Genomic DNA, 17,941 nt, shown 5'->3' on the forward strand with positions numbered 1-17,941 from the left:
AAATATATATAATAAAGAACATGATAGCGTATTGAAAAAGGTTATCTACAATCTAAACACGGTCATAATAAAATATGGTCATGGTAAAGTATAAATATGGCTGCTATGGCGGTATGTGCGAGGAATTCTTATAAGGGCCAGTTTTTTGTTCCGTAGTAAAAAGTGGTATGACCATTTGTTACTTTAACTATAGTTAAATGACTAACCAGTAGTAAAATCGTAAATGCGTTTTTCAATGTCTATTTTAACTATAGTCAAACTTAACAATTGGTCAATTTGTTGCCAGTGCAATGAACAATGACATCCCAATAAAAATGTATTTTATTTGTGGGGAATATTTATTTTGTTTGTTTGTTACTACATCGCACGCTAAAGGACGATGATTCTGGCAATTCCTTCTACTTCAGGATTCTTCATCACAGTTGGAAGCCGTGTGTCAAACCAATTACCTAATGTGGATACAAAGATGTTACGTGGCGCAACCAGTTACAGTTTGCTTTTTTTTGTGTTATAATTTGACATTTTATTTACCTATTTGTTTTGTGCCATCAAATAAGGCGCACTATATTAAAGTGGAAAAAACTATATTTATTTAATAAAACTAAAATTTTTGGTTTAAAGGTTAGTACAATAATCCTCTTGGCGCATATCTTTATTTATTAAAGTTTATTTTATTTCATAAATAAAAATTTTTTTTACTTATAAAAAAATTTAACGCTTAAAGTATATTTGAAACGTTAAGGTGTCAAATCTCTCTGCTTAAAATCAATATGTAGAATTCGTCCAGGGGATAGTATAAGACCTCGTTTCTCATATTCCATTTCTGAAGGTGTTAGTTGTCCGGAAACTGGAATCAGTTTGTAATTCAAAACTAAGCTGGATAGGGCGCTTCTTATTGTTATCTCGCCGAATCTTCTACCTGTAAAATTACACAATCTGCCAATAACCAATTGACGGATTGTAATAGCCATCTCAAAATATGCTTATCGTATATTTCTGGTTATTGGCACACTTTTATAACTATTTGGATTAAGATGTCTATCTCAGATGGACAAAAATGAATTCAGATTTAGTTTAGAAGGTTATTGGGTTTAGGTGTTGGTTATTAACTCATATTTTTAACGATTAAAGTCAGTTGTTACCCAATCTGGGTAAAGAATTTCATTTTACATATATTTGAAAATATCCATACAACAACCGCCATCGAACTTATCGTCACAACAATTAAATGTATGCAATTTCAACGTTAGATTCCTATCATCCAAACCAAGACGATTAGATCTAAACAAAGCATTGAGAAAAAAAAGAAATGGGTAAAATATGGAGGAGGCTTTTACGGGCAGGCATAGCCGATGTTAAGTGATACCGCCGCCCATGGACACTCACAATGCCAGAGGGCTCACAAGTGCGTTGCTGGATTTTTAAGTATTGGTATTTACTTGAAGGAGCCCAAGTGGAATTGGTTCGGAAATAAGGGCAGCTGGTTCCACATAGCGGTGGTGCGCGGCAAAAACTGTCTTGAAGTTTCGGCGTACGTCAAAGTGATACGGGTGAAATTTCGTATTCTGCCTCGACGTCCGATGACGAAACTCAGCTCAGGGCATACGAGCAACTCTTCAACTCTCAAGATTCATTAACAAAGCTCTAATATTAAAAATATGAGTATTATATGGATGGTTTGAAAAGGAAATAAATATTTTCCTATTACCAATACAGCTTCTCGGTCCTTCTCCGAATGGCATAAAAGTGAATTGCTTTATGTCTTTCTCGTTATTGGGCAGGAATCTATCAGGGTCAAATGTTTCAGGGTCAGGGTAGAGGTCGCTGTCATAATGCATTCCCACCGCGTTGACGTAAATTGGAGTACCCGCGGGAATTGTTAGTTTATCATCTATTTTATAATCCTTTACGGCCACTCTGTCCAGCCATCCCAAAGGAGGGTACTTTCGGAGAGTTTCTGAAAATTTTTCTCTTAGTAATTTAAAGATTCCTTTTTATTGTTAAACTAGCTGACCTGGCAAACGTTTTGTCATGTATATTATTTATAATGGTTATTGTGCCTCACTCGACATAGATAGGTATAGTGTGTCGCGGACTTTTTTGTAGATATTTATAAGATCTACAATTACTTAGAACATTTATTATGGTTCTATCTTTAATAGTTTAGGCAGGGTACGCAAAATAAGTAACTTTTTTGGTTGATTTTTTACACCTTGTGTCCGAAAAACCCTTATATCTTACGGAACCCTATTTTTTTTCAAAATTAAATATAGCCTATATTACTCGTTGATAATGTAGCTTTTGAATGGTGAAAGAATTTATAAAATCGGTCCAGTAGTTTATGAGCCTATTCATTACAATCAAACAAACAAACAAACAAAGTTTTCCTCTTTATAATATTAGTGTGTAAGTAAGATTGCCAACTAATCAAATCTCGCTTTCATTGATTTTGGATAAGTTAAAATATGACGTTTTTACATGTATTATTTATACAAAGTTCTGAAGAGAACTAGGACATACCTTTAATTATACAATTTAAATACTTCAAGTCATGTAATGTACCAATATCCAAATCTTGAGATTTCTTTGCCTCATTTAGTTCACGATACAACTTTTCCTAGATTAAAATTAAATATTGCATTAGTTCCTGAGTTTTCACTTTCAGAGTTATGTTTCTTGTATTTATTTTATGAGAATATCTCTTTAATATTTTATACGAAAAATATTGTATTATTTATTTATATATTAACACTTCGTTAGATACATAACAATATAAAAATTGAATATAATTAAATGAAAAGGAGGGCAACTGGCGGCTTTATCACTTTCGAACGATTTCTGCCAGGCAACCACTGGTTTTCACATTTTTTATATTATTACAATTATATAAAAATTAAATTGTTTATACCTTAAATTGTTTAGGTACCTATTGCTATTGTAAACACAACCCACAACCCATTAGTAGCTGACACACGTCATAGAGTTTTAGGTCTCTTCGTATAAGCAATTCTTAATTTTTGTTGGCTATAGGTAGCTTCTGAATATGTTTTATAATACCTACCTGTATATCCGGATGATACGTTAGTTCATACAATGCAAAGCTTAATGTGGAACCAGAAGTTTCAAATCCGCCAAAGATAAAAGATATGGCTTGAGCCAAAACGACGTCATCTGAATATTCTGGAACAAATTGAATATTTTATTTGAATTTGCTTTAAGTTTTTTTTACTGAGGCATAAAATGATTAGTCATATAGATATCATACATTAAGACCTTTTTCCAGGCGTTTGTTTGTCAAACCCCGCCAAGTAGAACAGGTGATAACATAGTAACTAAATTATTTCGGGACAATTGACTTTATCTTAAACCTTCTCAGGTACTCTCAGGTACAAAATAGCATGCATTCAGTACTAAGTTACTCATTATTAATAAACTGTACTAATGATCTACCTTCCTCATTTCCCAGTCCATCCTTAAGTGTAATTAGTGCATCCAGTAAGTCTTTCGATTCGTTAAAATTGGTTTTCTCTCTCAATCTCTGTTTGGTGACAGTTTGTAATATTTTGTCGAAAAATTTAGTTGACGTAGTGGGAAAGAATTGAAATCTGAAAAAATATTAAATTAAAAAAAAAAACGAGTAAATTGGGTGATATTAAATGATATCTAAAAACTAAATGAGCCGGCCAACCAGGTGATCAATACATATTTACATTTTACACCGTCATTTCTAACAGAAAAACAGAAAAATTATAAATAGAAAAACGTAAGTTACGAGGCAAATCTGAATATGTTTAAAAATATAGGCCTTATGTGAGTACCGTTAGTAGTGACATCATGAATCATCTGAAGATGAGCCTCTTGCCTGACGGTCCCATCTTCTATACAAAATAATAGAGCGAATCTATCATTCACTGGTCATTGACGATATTTAAAAGGCGACAAGGAGACAAATTCTGTTCATTAAAAACAAAAACTATATATCACCTAAGAGGGTGTAGCGTATCGTAGATACGCACTAAAAATGTACATACTGTATTGTGTAGAATTGTCTATAAGATTTTGATGTATGTGGCAACATAAATACAGGACACTAAAAAATGAAGAAAACAGACGTCACTCAGAACAGACTTTTAAGACGAGTGAACATGCATTTCGATAAGAATATAAGTTAATTACTATTGTTTGTGAAGAATAAACCAGTTAACAAAGATAAAACTTGTTTGTGATTTATAACATGATAGAACATCCTATAGAGGTTTACTGTAAAATCGACTACTTACCTAAAAAGATTAGCTAGTTTTGGATAAAAAAATATTGTGCTCCAGCAAATGCCTCTGTACCAATTATAATCCATAAGTTCTTTTGTGATTGACCGTACTGGATCTTCTCCAGAGAGAGTTGCCGTGGTTTGAATCCCTAACGAAGCAGCGGTAATAACATCTGTACTGTAGTCGGTACATAACATCTGAAGTAAAAAACTTAGTAGATTAATAGTGTGGGATGATAGATGCATACACTAGATACAAAAATATTTGTTGATGCCGTCTTTAGTGTGCCTACGTGAAAAGAAACTTGAATTTGCCATACAGTATATTGATTGACAACATATTATACTGTGGGAACCATATTGGTACATTTTAATTTCGTCGATGTTTTATAAGGATGTTGGAGCAATGCCCCTGGTATCAGTTGCCATTGTCATTATGTGTCACAGAGCTCTTAAAATAAAAACGTCTTTTCAGTTCACAACCGTTAATACTTATGTTTTATAAATGATTTGTTAATGTTGATAGATCTAAATATTCACAGACCTTTGATGATGTGAAAGTATACAAGAGCAGCTGACAATAACGCATTGCTCCGACATAAATAATAATTACTATTTCAAGTAACATTGCCAAATTGGATAAACCACAAGCAATAACGGTTATAAAATGATAAGTATTTGACTTTTTTAATTTACGAGCTGAGAGACATGGTGAATGGTGTGACAACAATGCCAGTTGTTACCAGCGGCATTGCTCCGACAAGTACATGAAACTGCTTTTACGTTATTATTTCAAATATTACAATAATTTTTTTTGCAGAATAAATGTGTAACATATTTAATACCTTTATAATATTACCGTGCCTAACATACGCACTCACTGATTAACAAGAAAACAAACTAAAACACACTAAAACTAAACAAAAGAGTATGTCAGAATAGTATCGCAATGAGTGTTCTGCGTCTGAAATTGAAAGATGGAGTAAAACTAAAATAAATATAGGACAAGACAAAGTTTAGAAATGCTGTTAAGTCTTGTGAAAGATTGAACTGGAAATGCACAGGACACATTTTGAGAGAAGATAAAGATATGGACGAAGAAAGTGACGCAATGGCTTCCTCGCATTGACAAAAGAAAACGAAGACAAATGAAAAGATGATTTGCGAAGAGTAGCTGGCCCTCATTGGATGAGTAAAGCCCGAAACAGAAGAGTGGAAGTCCTTAGAGGAGGTCTATGTCTAAGGACAAGCTGTATAACAAAATCAGCCGGCTTGCCAATTAATTATTAGTATTTATTTTTTTATATTTAGTGATACCTATTTCACACTTTTATGTACCCAATATGTAAATACAGCAATAAAGGCTTTATTATTATTATAATATTACATATTCATGTTTCACAAATGAGTAGCGCGGTAAAACTTTCAACTATTAACGTTTAACTACATTACTTACCCTTATGTTAATTTTGCTTTTCTCCTTAGTATTATTGATTCGTTGATTTAATTCCTTGATTTTAGTGTCAAACAGGGTCTGCATGGACTTCAACTTTGCGGACGTAAATACTGAAGACAAGTTACGGCGAATCGACGACCAGAGCGGATGCTATTACATTAGAGAAGATGAAACCAGTCTTAAGATCATTAAGAACCTTTTTTATTTATTTATTTAATTATAAGTAATCTAGCAGCTTGTACTTAAACATATTATGATACAAAACACTTAGAGCGGGCGTACACGGACTGCTTGAGCAGTCGGTTGTTGACTGCTCGAGCAGTTGAATTTCTACCGCAGTCTAGGCATAGATTCTGACGAGGAAGCACTGCTTTTGCTGCTTCTGCTCAAGCGGAGACGACGGCGGCGACGTCAAAAGAGAAAATTTTGTCTTCATCCAATTTTGGAATTAAGAGAACAACATGGACAATTCCATCATTTATGGAACTTAGAAGCGATGAAGAAAAATTCTTTTCAACTATTTTAGGATGTCAGTGTCTTCGTTTAATGAAATGAATAATATACTAAGGTCAAAAATTAAACGTGAAGACACAATCTTGAGGAGAAGTATCCAGGCCGAAGAAAGACTAGCAGTAACATTGAGGTTCGAAAAATAAATAACAATTATTTAAATTTTTATTCATTAAAAATAAAAGGAGGGGGAGGTCGTAGAGCCGTCGACGGCTCGAGCAGTCAGTGTATGCCTCGCGAGCGGTCGACAGCACGATGAAATTTCATCATGTAGTTGACGGCTTGAAGCGGTCGCGACTACTCGAGCAGTCGTGTTTACGGCACCGAATGAATGGCTATAGTTCACCGCGCGGTCGCGGCTTCAAGCAGTCGGTCATAACTGCTTGGAGCAGTCCGTATACGGCTGGCCTAAGACAATACAGAAAGCCAAAACAGATTTATATAAACAATTTATGTATATAAAACAGAAAACAAGCAAGTGCATTAATAGATAAAGATTTATTAAAAAAAAATAAAAAAAAAATAAAAAAAATTAAACTTTTATATAATATGTTATAATAAACCTTTTTAATATTATAATAATGTTAGTCCTCTAAATTATATTATGAATCATACTTAATGATTTTGAGCTTGGTAGTGCTGGTTTTATTTTTTATTTTTGTGATATACTTTTAATACTGATCAATGATACAGATTTGATACCCATTACTTCAGGGAACGTTAGAATATCGAGTGTGCCCGGTATTTATTAGACTCAAAAAAGGATGTAGGTATGCGTTAAATTATCTTACTTTCACTGTAAATATCATCTCTCTGGCCGGGTCATTGGAGCTCAACCTCAGAAATCTGTCCCGGAAATTCGAGAAGTCCTTAACAAGTACATTTTTTGCGATTTCCGGTGAATTTATGATAACCGCTGGTTTCCAGAACAACCATATACCTACGTATGGAGTGTTGAACTGTTTGTACATATCAATCATCCATAAAGCCTGAAATTAATATATAATTTTCATTTTTGCTAAGAAATTCTTAATTCGCCTATTGAAACCTGTTCGTTTAATTTGTTATAGTTTAAACTGCTGATTTTGCATTACTTTTTTGGGCAGCCAAAATAAAATAAATATAAAATATGGCATGTGTTGAGGCAAACAATATGCAAAAGTTTTCCATTATGGTAGTTACCCTATTTATGTATAGGCAGCGGCACGTAAGTCTAGCGCTGGCCGATACGTGGAGGGGATTGCTGCGCATGTGTACTGTGGTGCGGGGGACGGAATGCGACTGGAGAGACAATCGACGCTACCCGCGCCCGCTTTTCATTCGCTAGCCCCCCTCAGGTACCTTATTTTTTACTTCTGCGCAATAACCGTCAGCGCTAGAGTTTCGTGCCGCTACTTGTATTTACTGTGATTTTAGATAATTATTATTGTTTGTAATTCAAGGTCGTTAATGACTACATATTTTTGAAATTCAAACATGTGCAAAAAAACTGAGAGTTATTTGAAGGTTGGTAGCTTCACAGCATGCTAAACCATTAACTTTTTGATTAATTCACAAAGAAGAAAAAGTCCTAAGATATTGATCTCGCTGCTTGGGTATATCTGGGTCTAAGGGTCTGTATCACAATGTAAGTTCCGAGTAAGCTATTTTTTACTTATTGGTAGGATAAACACTATTGTTGCGTTTCACGACTGTCAGATAGCGCTATTGGTCATGAAACGCGAAGTTTCTTATTCGGAACTTTTATCTTCCGAATAATTTATGTGTTGCATAGCTATTTGGTGCTTTATCCATACATTGTGAAACAGACCCTTAGTATAGCGGTAGCACACACACATTTGTACCTAGTGTACTTTTCTATACTGTACTTACAGGATTCTTCTGCTGCAAGAAGGTAAGACTACCCATGAGGGGATGAGGTGGCAAGTGAGGCACACCACGTCTCGCCCAATAATCTCTAACATTTCTCCAACGAAGGTACACCCATGATATAAAGCATACGATAAAAACACTTAAAATTAATTGAAACATCTTATAATTTAACAAAAGACTGAATGGTTTTGTTGTTTAAATTATTATTATATATAATTATATTGTTGTTTAAAAAAAAAATTGATTTGAAACCAGTTGCAACAAATCAACCGAGTTTGACTGGTGATGTCACATTATATAATAAAATCAATATTCTCGAACGTTATTGTAAAAACAAAAATTGTTATCAGTATATTAATGTATTATATTATAACCTTTCACGTTTTAATTCTGATTGAATGCGTGTTTGTGGTTTGTTCCCACTGTTATTTAAGCGCATCTCATTGCATCAAATCAAAAATCATTTATTCATATAGGTAACATAATGTACACTTCTGAACGTCAAAAAAAAAGGAATATAGATTAAATGATTCTAATTTTACATTTACTGCCAGTTCTCAAATCAAGGGCGCCAAACGGAAGAGAAGAACTGGCAATAAACTCTCGGCCACTCTTTTTAATCGCCAAGTTTTTTTTACACAATGTTTGTAAGGAGCTGCAACTATTACACCATGTTCCATATGACATCTTGAGTAATAAAGAATAATAAAATAAATTAAAAACAAAGATTTGTCCTCTATCAGCAGGAGGCATGGTGAAATAGGAGCACGCACTTACATACTCGCGAGAACATGTAAGTGCAACGTCATACGTGCTGATGCTAATTTAAGATTCTATTGCTGGAAATATCACAGCCGAGCGCGCTCCACTCGGCTGTCGGGTTTTGACACCGCGATGGACTCCTAAACTACTTAACCGATTTTAAATTAAATTGGCTCACCGTGAGCAGTCTGTTCCAACTTAAGTGATAGGATAGCTTTGATCTTTAATTTAATTATTTGCAAATTATTTGTTTATTATTTGATACAATTCTAACAGATGCCGCTGTGTTAAAAGAACCAACGTTTCACATCAGTTCTCCTACAGTTTTCCTTGAATAGCTTACTACTATGTAATATAACAAAAACCTTAGTCACAGCAACGATTGGCCAAGTCTGCTAGTATTTGCAAAGATTGCGTCTCAGTAATTTGGTTAATTAAACTTTCGCATTTAAGTGTTTCTACTTTTAACTAATTATATTATAATTTAATATATGTACACGAACGTTATTACTGACTAGACTGGTTCTAGTTTAATTGTTTTTAAAAATGGTTGAGACTGAATTATTGAAATGTGTCTATCAATAATTACCTTAGTATATACCTACAGAGGTATACTAAAATTCATAATTTTTCACATATAATTTATTGGTCTTATCTTAAATTCTGAATCACAGTTTCCTGCCTGCAGCCTGAAAATCTAGTGTCTTGGAAAACTAATGATATTATTAATGATTCCATACTTTACTTGTCCTTATAATAGAACAAGACAAAACAATAATTATTTGTTTATTCCGTCTTATCTTTCTCTTGTTTTCGTTCCGTGCTCATTTGCATCTAGTGTATAAAAGACATAAAAAAAACACCGATACAAAGTAAAATTATGTAATTATTTAAAAGTAAACGATGAAATACTGACGATTATATTATTAAAATGAATGACATTTGAATATCAACAATTCTGTTTTAATGGACTTGTTGCGAATAATACATGACACTGCACATTTTGATTATTGTCATGGATAATTTATTACAAGTGACAACGCTTATCAAGAAGACCGTTCTTCTGTTTTCCTCGCTTAGTCTATCGTCGTATGAAGTCAAGGTAGAGATGGTGCGATGGGACGAAAAATAGACCAAGTTTGTCCATGTCAATTTCAGAAGGTTTGGGCTGGCCAGGTAAGGATCGGAACTTGTAGTTCAAAACCAGATTTGAAAGAGCACTCCGCAGAGATATCTGGGCGAATCTTTTTCCTAAAATAAAAAATGGAATATGGATGACGTTACTTATTTGTATTGGGCTGGTCATAACGTGTTCAGGCTGAGCTAAGTTTGCCAAAACAGCCCGTGCTGAGCTGTAAAGGCACTTAAGGCCAACAGCGAGATTCCATTAAAAAAAAATCTTTGTAGCAGATGATTTACCACAAAATAATATAATATTAATCATATTTCAAAAAAAATTGACCTGACATGAATTAATCAGGTTTCATATAAAATTGTTAATATTCAGGTAAACGTAAAATGAAACAAAAGTAAATTATCTACCTATACAGTTTCTGGGTCCTTCTCCAAATGGCAGATATGTGAATTGCAGCGATTCTTTCTCGTTTTCCGGCAAAAACCTGTCCGGATCAAATTTTTCCGGCTCGGGATAGAATTCTTCATAATATTGCATTCCGATAGCATTAACATACAGAGGTGTGCCCGCGGGAATAGTTAGTTTGTCATCAATTTTATAGTCGACCAATGCTACTCTATCCATCCAACCCATGGGTGAATACTTTCTTAGAGTTTCTGTAAGGAAAATTAATATTTATTAAATAAAATTACTTTATCGATTTTAACTATCTAGCAATCTGTGTAGGAAATATATATGTATAAATACGGATTAAATGTTAGATGAAAATTAAGGATTGTATGTATTTTTGTATGCTGTATCATAAAAAAAAATTGGTGTGAACAGCCTTTATCACTAAGGGGTTTGAAAGATAGATAGTAGCCGATTCTCAGTCTTACTGAATATGCATACAAATTTCATAAGAATCGGTCGAGCCGTTGCGGGGGATATGGGTACGAATATTGTGACACGAGAATTTTTATATAAAATATAGAAAAATATTACCTTTAATAACGCAGTTGAGGTATTGCAAATCAGCAAGGGTATTGATATCCAAGCTCTCGTTTGCACACTTATTTTTTGCTTCCACCAATTCTGCGTATAATTTTTCCTAAAAAAAAAAAATTAAAGATTAGTTTTGATCGAAAAATAGATTGAATAAAAATGAGATAATTGTTGACGTCTTGATGGAATAACACTTAAAAGAGATAATTTAATATTAACCGTTAAAAATTCGGCTTTCAGAACGTACATAAGTCATGAATTAAACAAAGATTTATAAGCAATAACATATAAACAAACTTAGAAAGTGCAGGAACGTTTTAAATGTAAAAATAATAAAAAGTAATATAATACATCGTGTGGCCACGCTCTAAAAGCTCAAAGCGTCTAAAGCTTTCGGTACCTGTATTTCTGGATAAAATGCTAGTTCGTAAAGTGCAAACGCCAGGGAGGAACCGGAAGTTTCGTAGCCAGCGAAAAGGAATGCTACAGCCTGGGCCACAATTGTATCGTCCGATAGTTCTAAAACAAAAAAAATATGCGTAATTGTAAGTTCTAGAACTCTCTAGTACGTGGTTTCCAAAATAGCTTTCGTTTTGATGCAATTAAGTTTATATTATTTCATATTCAAACATCGAGAAAGAAAATGCTCCTGTATTTAATACTTATATTGGTATGACTTATGTAAATAACTCTCAGCTACACTCTCAAATCCACACGCCCATTCCCATACACATACGCTGGCCATAGAAGGACCACATGTTGCAGTCGAGACCGACTACTCCAGAGTGGTCGCGTTGAAGTCGTACACGACTGCAACACGACAGCTTGGAGCAAAATAATACTGATGCGAGTTATTTTACAAGATGTATTTCGATGAAGAAACACTGCACCGTAGTATGTGCCATGTGGGTGCGTCCAATACTACAATCAAGAGGATGCATGGAATATTTCATATTCAGCTAAGAGAAGTCCGCCGTAGTAGTAGTAGCCGTCCGTGTATGTTGGGTCCGGCAGCTCTAAGCAGTCGACCGCACGGCAAATCAACCACAGAGTGACTGCTACCAACGATCAGGAATTGCTCGAGTGGTTCGTGTATTGCGAATATGTATTTAGTATGGAAACTGTTTGTTCCGTACGTACCGCTTAGGGCAGTCGGTCTCGGCTGCAGCATGCGGTCCGTCTATGGCCAGCAATACTTTTACGCATACTTAATGTTTTATACAAGTCGTGTTCGATTTGTATCTCAGGGGCTGGTGATAGATAAATTTCCTCACAGCCATATTTTGGTTATAAAGTTGTTATTATTAATTATTATTTGATGACAATAACAATTTCTTTTTTGTGATTAAATGTGTTTTAATCTAAAGCAAGAGAGAAGTATCTTAATAAGAAACTTATATAAAGAAAAGAAAAAAGAATCAGCTCGCCTTCGTTAGGTCCTCCGACATTTTCTTTTAAGCTAATTAGAGCATCAAGGAGATCCTTAGGAGAACTTCCAGGTGCGTTCTGCTGCTGTCTCTGTTTGGAAACTGTAAGGTAGATCCTCTTGAAGAAATCCGTAGATTTCTTGGGGAACATTTTACAGCTGTAATCAATCCATTATTAGTCAATTAGCTTGGTATGGCTAATATAGCCCAAGATTATTGGTCTATATTATTTATATATATAGGTTATCTTTAGATTGAAAGGAAGATAAGCTGATGAGCTGAGGATCAACGGATTTAGAAAATATATAAAATTGTGTTTGCCTCAACCAACTCCGTAATTTATTAAAAATATCTTGATAAATATTAAACTGATTATAATCTAAATTAAATAAAGCTATGTGACGTATTTGATGCAAATCTCAACCATTTGACATCAATCAATTATTAGTAAACATTATAATATTAATTAATAAATATTAATAAATTTGGTCGCTTATAACAATGTGGAGGTTTACTTGAAAGGAATATATACCTGAAAAACTCGGCGACTTCAGGAAAGAAGAATATTGCGCTCCAACTCATGCCTCTCAGGAGGTCAAAGTCCATAAAAGATTTTGTGACCGTTCTGATTGGGTCTTCTCCTGTTAATGTGGCATTGGTTTTTACTCCAAAGGAAGCTGTTCCTATGACATCTGTTGTGTAATCCGTACATAGCATCTGAAAAGTAGTTATAATTATAAAATAGAAAAATATTGTATGACATCGACAGTAGACATTTAAGATACATTTAAAATTTGCTGAGATTTTGTCGCTATCTTTACAAATGTTTTATATATATATATATATACTAGCGGATCCGACAGACGTTGTCCTGTCTACACGTCTTTAATTTCAAAATTTCAATTTTTAATAAGCCATTTTGATGAAAATTATTATTCAAATGTTATGACAATATCTAACGATCCAGCACATGGTCACACACGATATAACACAATGATAACAAAACTTTTTTTAAATTTCGGGACAGACTAAAATTAAAATTCGAATATTATTTAAAATTTGACACTGCGATGGTAGTGCCGTCTGTCGGATCCAATGTAAAACATTCCAAAATCAACAACAACTAATAAATTGAAAATTAATTAAAAAAACATTGTCCAGCGGACAAAATTGTGAATCTAAACCATTCCCAGATCCCCTTGAACACACACAAAAAATTTCGTCTAAATCGGTCCAGTCGTTTAGGAGGAGTTCAGTCACATACACACGCACACAAGAAATATATATATATATATATAAATACACCTGACATCCGTATTAATGCAAAGATGACTTTCATATTTCCATAACCTTGAACTTTTTGTCGCATAGTTTTGTATTAAATAAATCCTTAATCAACGACAACTTATAATATAGATATAATAGATACTTAAAATAAGCATAATCATGATTATATTACAAAATTTTTTGCAAATCATTCAAAAATAATATATACCTGGCTTAGTGATTTTGCGGTGGTACGCCGACCCTTTTACTGACATAACTACACTAACAAATATAGTAGTAATAATATATGTACTTCATTAAAATCCGCGAAAATCTGAGAAAGGGCATACCTGTATGTATTATATGTATATTTGTATTATAAATGTTTTTGGCGCTGCGATTGGTGCGTACCCATCAAAAACCTTGTCTCGCAGTTCTACCGTAAAAATTTGTGAGAAGCGTTAGGTTTCTTTACAAGTTATGTTTTTAATGACATCTCATCCTTTTTTGTAGATAACCCTATTTTTATCCTTTCCCGTATCTTCTACTCCTTTAAAAACCAACTATGCATTTTCTTATAATACAGGTAATCCGATCGTCAAAGTAATAGCGATCGACGTGACGGGCGCACTGCCTTGCCCCCAGATATATTTACTATTATATGTATATTATAAATTATAGACGAAGCGAATTTTATACCTTCAAGTGTCGGTCAAAATTGAATTTAAGTGGGAATGTTGAGTAAGCATTAATACCTTTGTGTCTGGGTATCTTGGGTTTAACGATTATTTTTAAGTTAGAAAGCAAGACTTATTAAAATACATTTGCTGTGTGAAATTATAACGGTAATAATAAATTTATACATTATACTGATTATAGTTTATGTTTTCCTAAAACTGAAATGAGATAGTGTATTTCTATTCCGTACATTACTTTCATTTTCTTTCAAAAATTTCAACCAAACGTTTCAACGTTCGTTGAAAGGTACGGTAAAGTGAGACTGAAACGAAACGAACTGAAGTTAACGTACATGCGTACGTACATACGTTGTACAGATGAAACTTATAGATCCTAAAAAATAACACGATCTTCAATTATCTTACCCGAACACTTATTTTCGTTTTATCCTTAGTGCTGTCTATACGTTGGATGAGCTCCCTGGTTTTGGTGTCAAAGAGGTTCTGCAAAGCCCGTAACTTAGACGCCGTGAAGATGCTCGTTAAACGACGTCGAATGGACGACCATAATGGATCCTAAAGTTGTCAAAGTAAACGTTACTTACTACGATATCTGCATTAAAACAGTATCCATGCAATATTAGTTATCATTATACGTATTTAATTTTTATGTAATTATTGAAGTTATACTTCTTTTGGCGCGCTAGGGAATAATGATGAGAGTAAATTTTTACGATGCGCGCGCACACCGTCACAAATACCGACACCCTAAAGTAGTTAACATTTTAATTTTTTCTATTTTGGTCGTATCTTCCACACACGTAGAATAAGGTGAAAGATATTTTTTTTAAAGAGTTTATGTTGTAACGCCAAAGAAGTATAACTTTTAACACGTGTGTATAAGTACACAAACGTATTTTTATTATATTTTTCCCAAATGCTATTTAACTCTATATATATTTGTATATATATATATTTAGATGGTTTCAATGTCCACTAGATTTTCAAATAAATAGTAAAAACTTACATCTGCTGTCAGTAAATTAAGCCCGATTGGATCTCCAGGTACAGCAGCAACAAATCTGTTCCTAAAACTGCCGAAATCTTTGACGAGAATATTTCTTGCTATTTCCGGTGAATTGATCATTAGAGCTGGTCTCCAGAATAACCATATTCCAACGTACGGCGACTTGAAGTGTCGTATGGTTTCGATCAGCCATACGCTCTAAAAAGTGAATATCTATTTAATGTGAACCCCTAGACCCGTAATAAAAACAAATATTACTAAGTATTTTTATTTAAATGGACGTCACTTATATCTTTTTTTTATAGAACAGGGGGCAACCGGACAGGAGGCTCACCTGATGTTAAGTGATACCGCCGCCCATGGACACTCTCAATGCCAGAGGGCTCGCGAGTGCGTTGCCGGCCCTGTACTTATACTTTTAAAGAAACATATTTAACATGGCGACTTGCATAGTGGTAGGTATACTTTTACGACTGTAAAGAACATAGTAAGTCGGTAAAACTATTTGTTGCGAAGGTACTCAGTGCGTATGTTATAATTTCGATCGCCGACCATCAACCTAATGGTTAATTTTAATTTACAATAATACTTACAAAATTCTTTTTTTGTAGAAATCCAAGGCTGCCGAATATTGGGTGTGGTGGGTGATGGGGCACGCCCCGTTCGGCCCAATGCTGTTTCACTTTAGTCCATCGTAGGTACACCCATGCCACCAAACATAGGACAATTGAACTGAACAAAACCACAAACATCCTGAAACTAAAACATTTCAAATCACTATGTGGACGTCTATTTCGCAGGAAAATAGCATTTATATCCTTATATCATTGAATAATTTATTTCTAAAATGCCGTTAAGTTATAACTAAACTAAGGATGAACTAAAACTATCACTATCCGTATAAATAATATATTATAGAAATTTCAAAACGTTTTTGAAGTTACATTTAAATGTAAGTCTCGACGTCGACGACGAAAAAAAATCGTCCACTGATTTAATATATATAAGTTCGTATTGAGGCTTTGTACCAATAGACTTTTTGTTTATGTGAGTGTTTTTCACTTGCTGGTACAGTAACGCTAGACATCGCGAGTAAACCGGCATGTCTTACAATCAAAAAGTAAACAATGCCTGTCAGGCACAGAACACTGCTCACCTACTTGCCTATTTGAAATATATAAGATCTCAATATAGGAAACAGAAATCTGAGGCCCAACCCTAAAGGTTTAAACTAATAAGGGAATGTATTTTTCTTACTTACGCCAAGGCTACAAATATTAGTAAATTATGTGTGCATTTGTTAATTGTGTAAATTTAATGTCGCTCTGAATTCATTAGCCTTATAACAGATTTATGATTATGTCAAAAAAACAATAAAAAAAATGTGACGGTAATTTTTTTCCAACTTCGATAAAGTTTCACTTCAAAAAAAAATTGAAAACTATAATGAAAATTATATTTCATTAAAGTTTACATGCGCCTGCACAAGTAACTATTATATTACTCAATCCAATTTAACTAAAAACTAAACTAAATTAAAATCAACAAGGGAAAAAATACATTCTAAATAAGTCAAGCACTCCGTCAGGAATATTTGCCTAAATAATCCTATGCTACATATTGAATTTTCTGTGTGTAACATCTTGTTATTATGAAAAAAACAACTTCTTGTGTATGCCTAAGACCCCAAAATAAAACTCGATACAAAAACAAATTATCGAAAATGTTTCTGAGACTGCGGTTGTAATAATAGTTAGATATATAAATTAATTAATTGTCGTATTATAATTCTCTTAAACACGGAAGTAAACAAATTATATAAAAAAGGTATGATGTAATAATTAAGATGGCGTTAGAAAACATAAGTTCTAAAAATATTTTGATTAAGATAAGGAACTTAAACAATATATAGCAAGTATTTTTACTTAAGTCAAATGTTATACAAATTAAATTGTACTCACAGCAAGCCGCCTGTCCCAACTAAAGAAGCTACTAAAATGATATGTTTATATATAATCTCAAAATAATTAGTGGACCTTATCGCTTAAGGTGTAATTCAATGATTTTCCTTATATTTTTAATAATTTAATACGTAATAGGAAATCAGATCTTATTAACGTGACATCATAACGTTTTAGTTTATTTTTTGGTCTATACATGTTGTTTTTTTTTAAATAAAATAATTAATTAAAAACTTTACTATAATATTTTTTAATAATATTTATTTGTTTCTGTATTATTAGTCTAGTTCTTTTATAAATTTAATCCTTCAATAACATTATTTTATACACTATTATTGTTTCACCGAAATAACAGCGAGCTATTCATTTATCAAAAATTTATTTTCAACACACAAATATACATACATATACTCAATAGAGTTTACAATATTCTTAACCTTTACCACTACCAATAGTAATCATAAAATTTTATTTATTTGAAAATTGATTATAAAATTAAAACGAATTTAAAAATATTGATCCCTGTGTATATACTATGTGTGTCCCTCGCTGTATTGCGATATTTATTTTTTGAGTGAAGAAAATACCAGTTTTTGG

General features: G+C 33.3%; 2 protein-coding genes across 3 annotated transcripts; both read right to left on the reverse strand.

Moving 5' to 3' along the window:
• Positions 1 to 626: 626 nt before the first annotated feature.
• On the reverse strand, positions 627 to 8,398 carry LOC110996988 (cytochrome P450 6k1). Of its 2 annotated transcripts, XM_022264907.2 has the most exons (9): positions 8,106 to 8,397; positions 7,025 to 7,222; positions 5,724 to 5,873; positions 4,281 to 4,465; positions 3,451 to 3,605; positions 3,062 to 3,180; positions 2,521 to 2,617; positions 1,709 to 1,957; positions 628 to 919 (listed from the first exon to the last, which is right to left on the reverse strand). In XM_022264907.2, exons 1-9 carry the CDS (start codon positions 8,262 to 8,264, stop codon positions 738 to 740), a joined length of 1,494 nt encoding a protein of 497 aa, XP_022120599.2. In that variant the 5' UTR covers positions 8,265 to 8,397; the 3' UTR covers positions 628 to 737. The 2 variants fall into 2 exon arrangements, with proteins under 2 accessions (XP_045484912.1, XP_022120599.2); XM_045628956.1 differs by lacking the exon at positions 5,724 to 5,873 and having other exon boundaries at positions 627 to 919; positions 8,106 to 8,398.
• A 1,337-nt stretch (positions 8,399 to 9,735) lies between these two features.
• On the reverse strand, positions 9,736 to 17,437 carry LOC110996979 (cytochrome P450 6k1). The gene is made up of 10 exons (XM_045628804.1): positions 17,345 to 17,437; positions 15,977 to 16,142; positions 15,384 to 15,581; positions 14,783 to 14,932; positions 12,946 to 13,130; positions 12,414 to 12,571; positions 11,387 to 11,505; positions 10,987 to 11,092; positions 10,410 to 10,658; positions 9,736 to 10,118 (listed from the first exon to the last, which is right to left on the reverse strand). The coding sequence occupies exons 2-10, from the start codon at positions 16,133 to 16,135 to the stop codon at positions 9,949 to 9,951; spliced, it is 1,494 nt and encodes a 497-aa protein (XP_045484760.1). The 5' UTR covers positions 16,136 to 16,142; positions 17,345 to 17,437; the 3' UTR covers positions 9,736 to 9,948.
• Between the last annotated feature and the right edge of the window lie 504 nt (positions 17,438 to 17,941).

The sequence above is a fragment of the Pieris rapae genome, chromosome 7 (genome assembly GCF_905147795.1).
Source record: "Pieris rapae chromosome 7, ilPieRapa1.1, whole genome shotgun sequence".
Taxonomy (NCBI): domain Eukaryota; kingdom Metazoa; phylum Arthropoda; class Insecta; order Lepidoptera; family Pieridae; genus Pieris; species Pieris rapae.

What these genes read in the sequence shown, in the direction of transcription:
- LOC110996988 (XM_022264907.2), bottom strand. Translation starts at nt 8,264, where the DNA reads ATGTTTCAATTAATTTTAAGTGTTTTTATCGTATGCTTTATATCATGG. An exon ending in AGATGATATTTACAGTGAAA is followed by an intron (nt 5,874 to 7,024) that starts GTAAGATAATTT and finishes CTAATGTAATAG; the next exon opens with CATCCGCTCTGGTCGTCGAT. An exon ending in AAAGCAAAATTAACATAAGG is followed by an intron (nt 4,466 to 5,723) that starts GTAAGTAATGTA and finishes TTTTTACTTCAG; the next exon opens with ATGTTATGTACCGACTACAG.
- LOC110996979 (XM_045628804.1), bottom strand. Translation starts at nt 16,135, where the DNA reads ATGTTTGTGGTTTTGTTCAGTTCAATTGTCCTATGTTTGGTGGCATGG. An exon ending in TTCTACAAAAAAAGAATTTT is followed by an intron (nt 15,582 to 15,976) that starts GTAAGTATTATT and finishes TTCACTTTTTAG; the next exon opens with AGCGTATGGCTGATCGAAAC. An exon ending in GAAGTCGCCGAGTTTTTCAG is followed by an intron (nt 12,572 to 12,945) that starts GTATATATTCCT and finishes GATTGATTACAG; the next exon opens with CTGTAAAATGTTCCCCAAGA.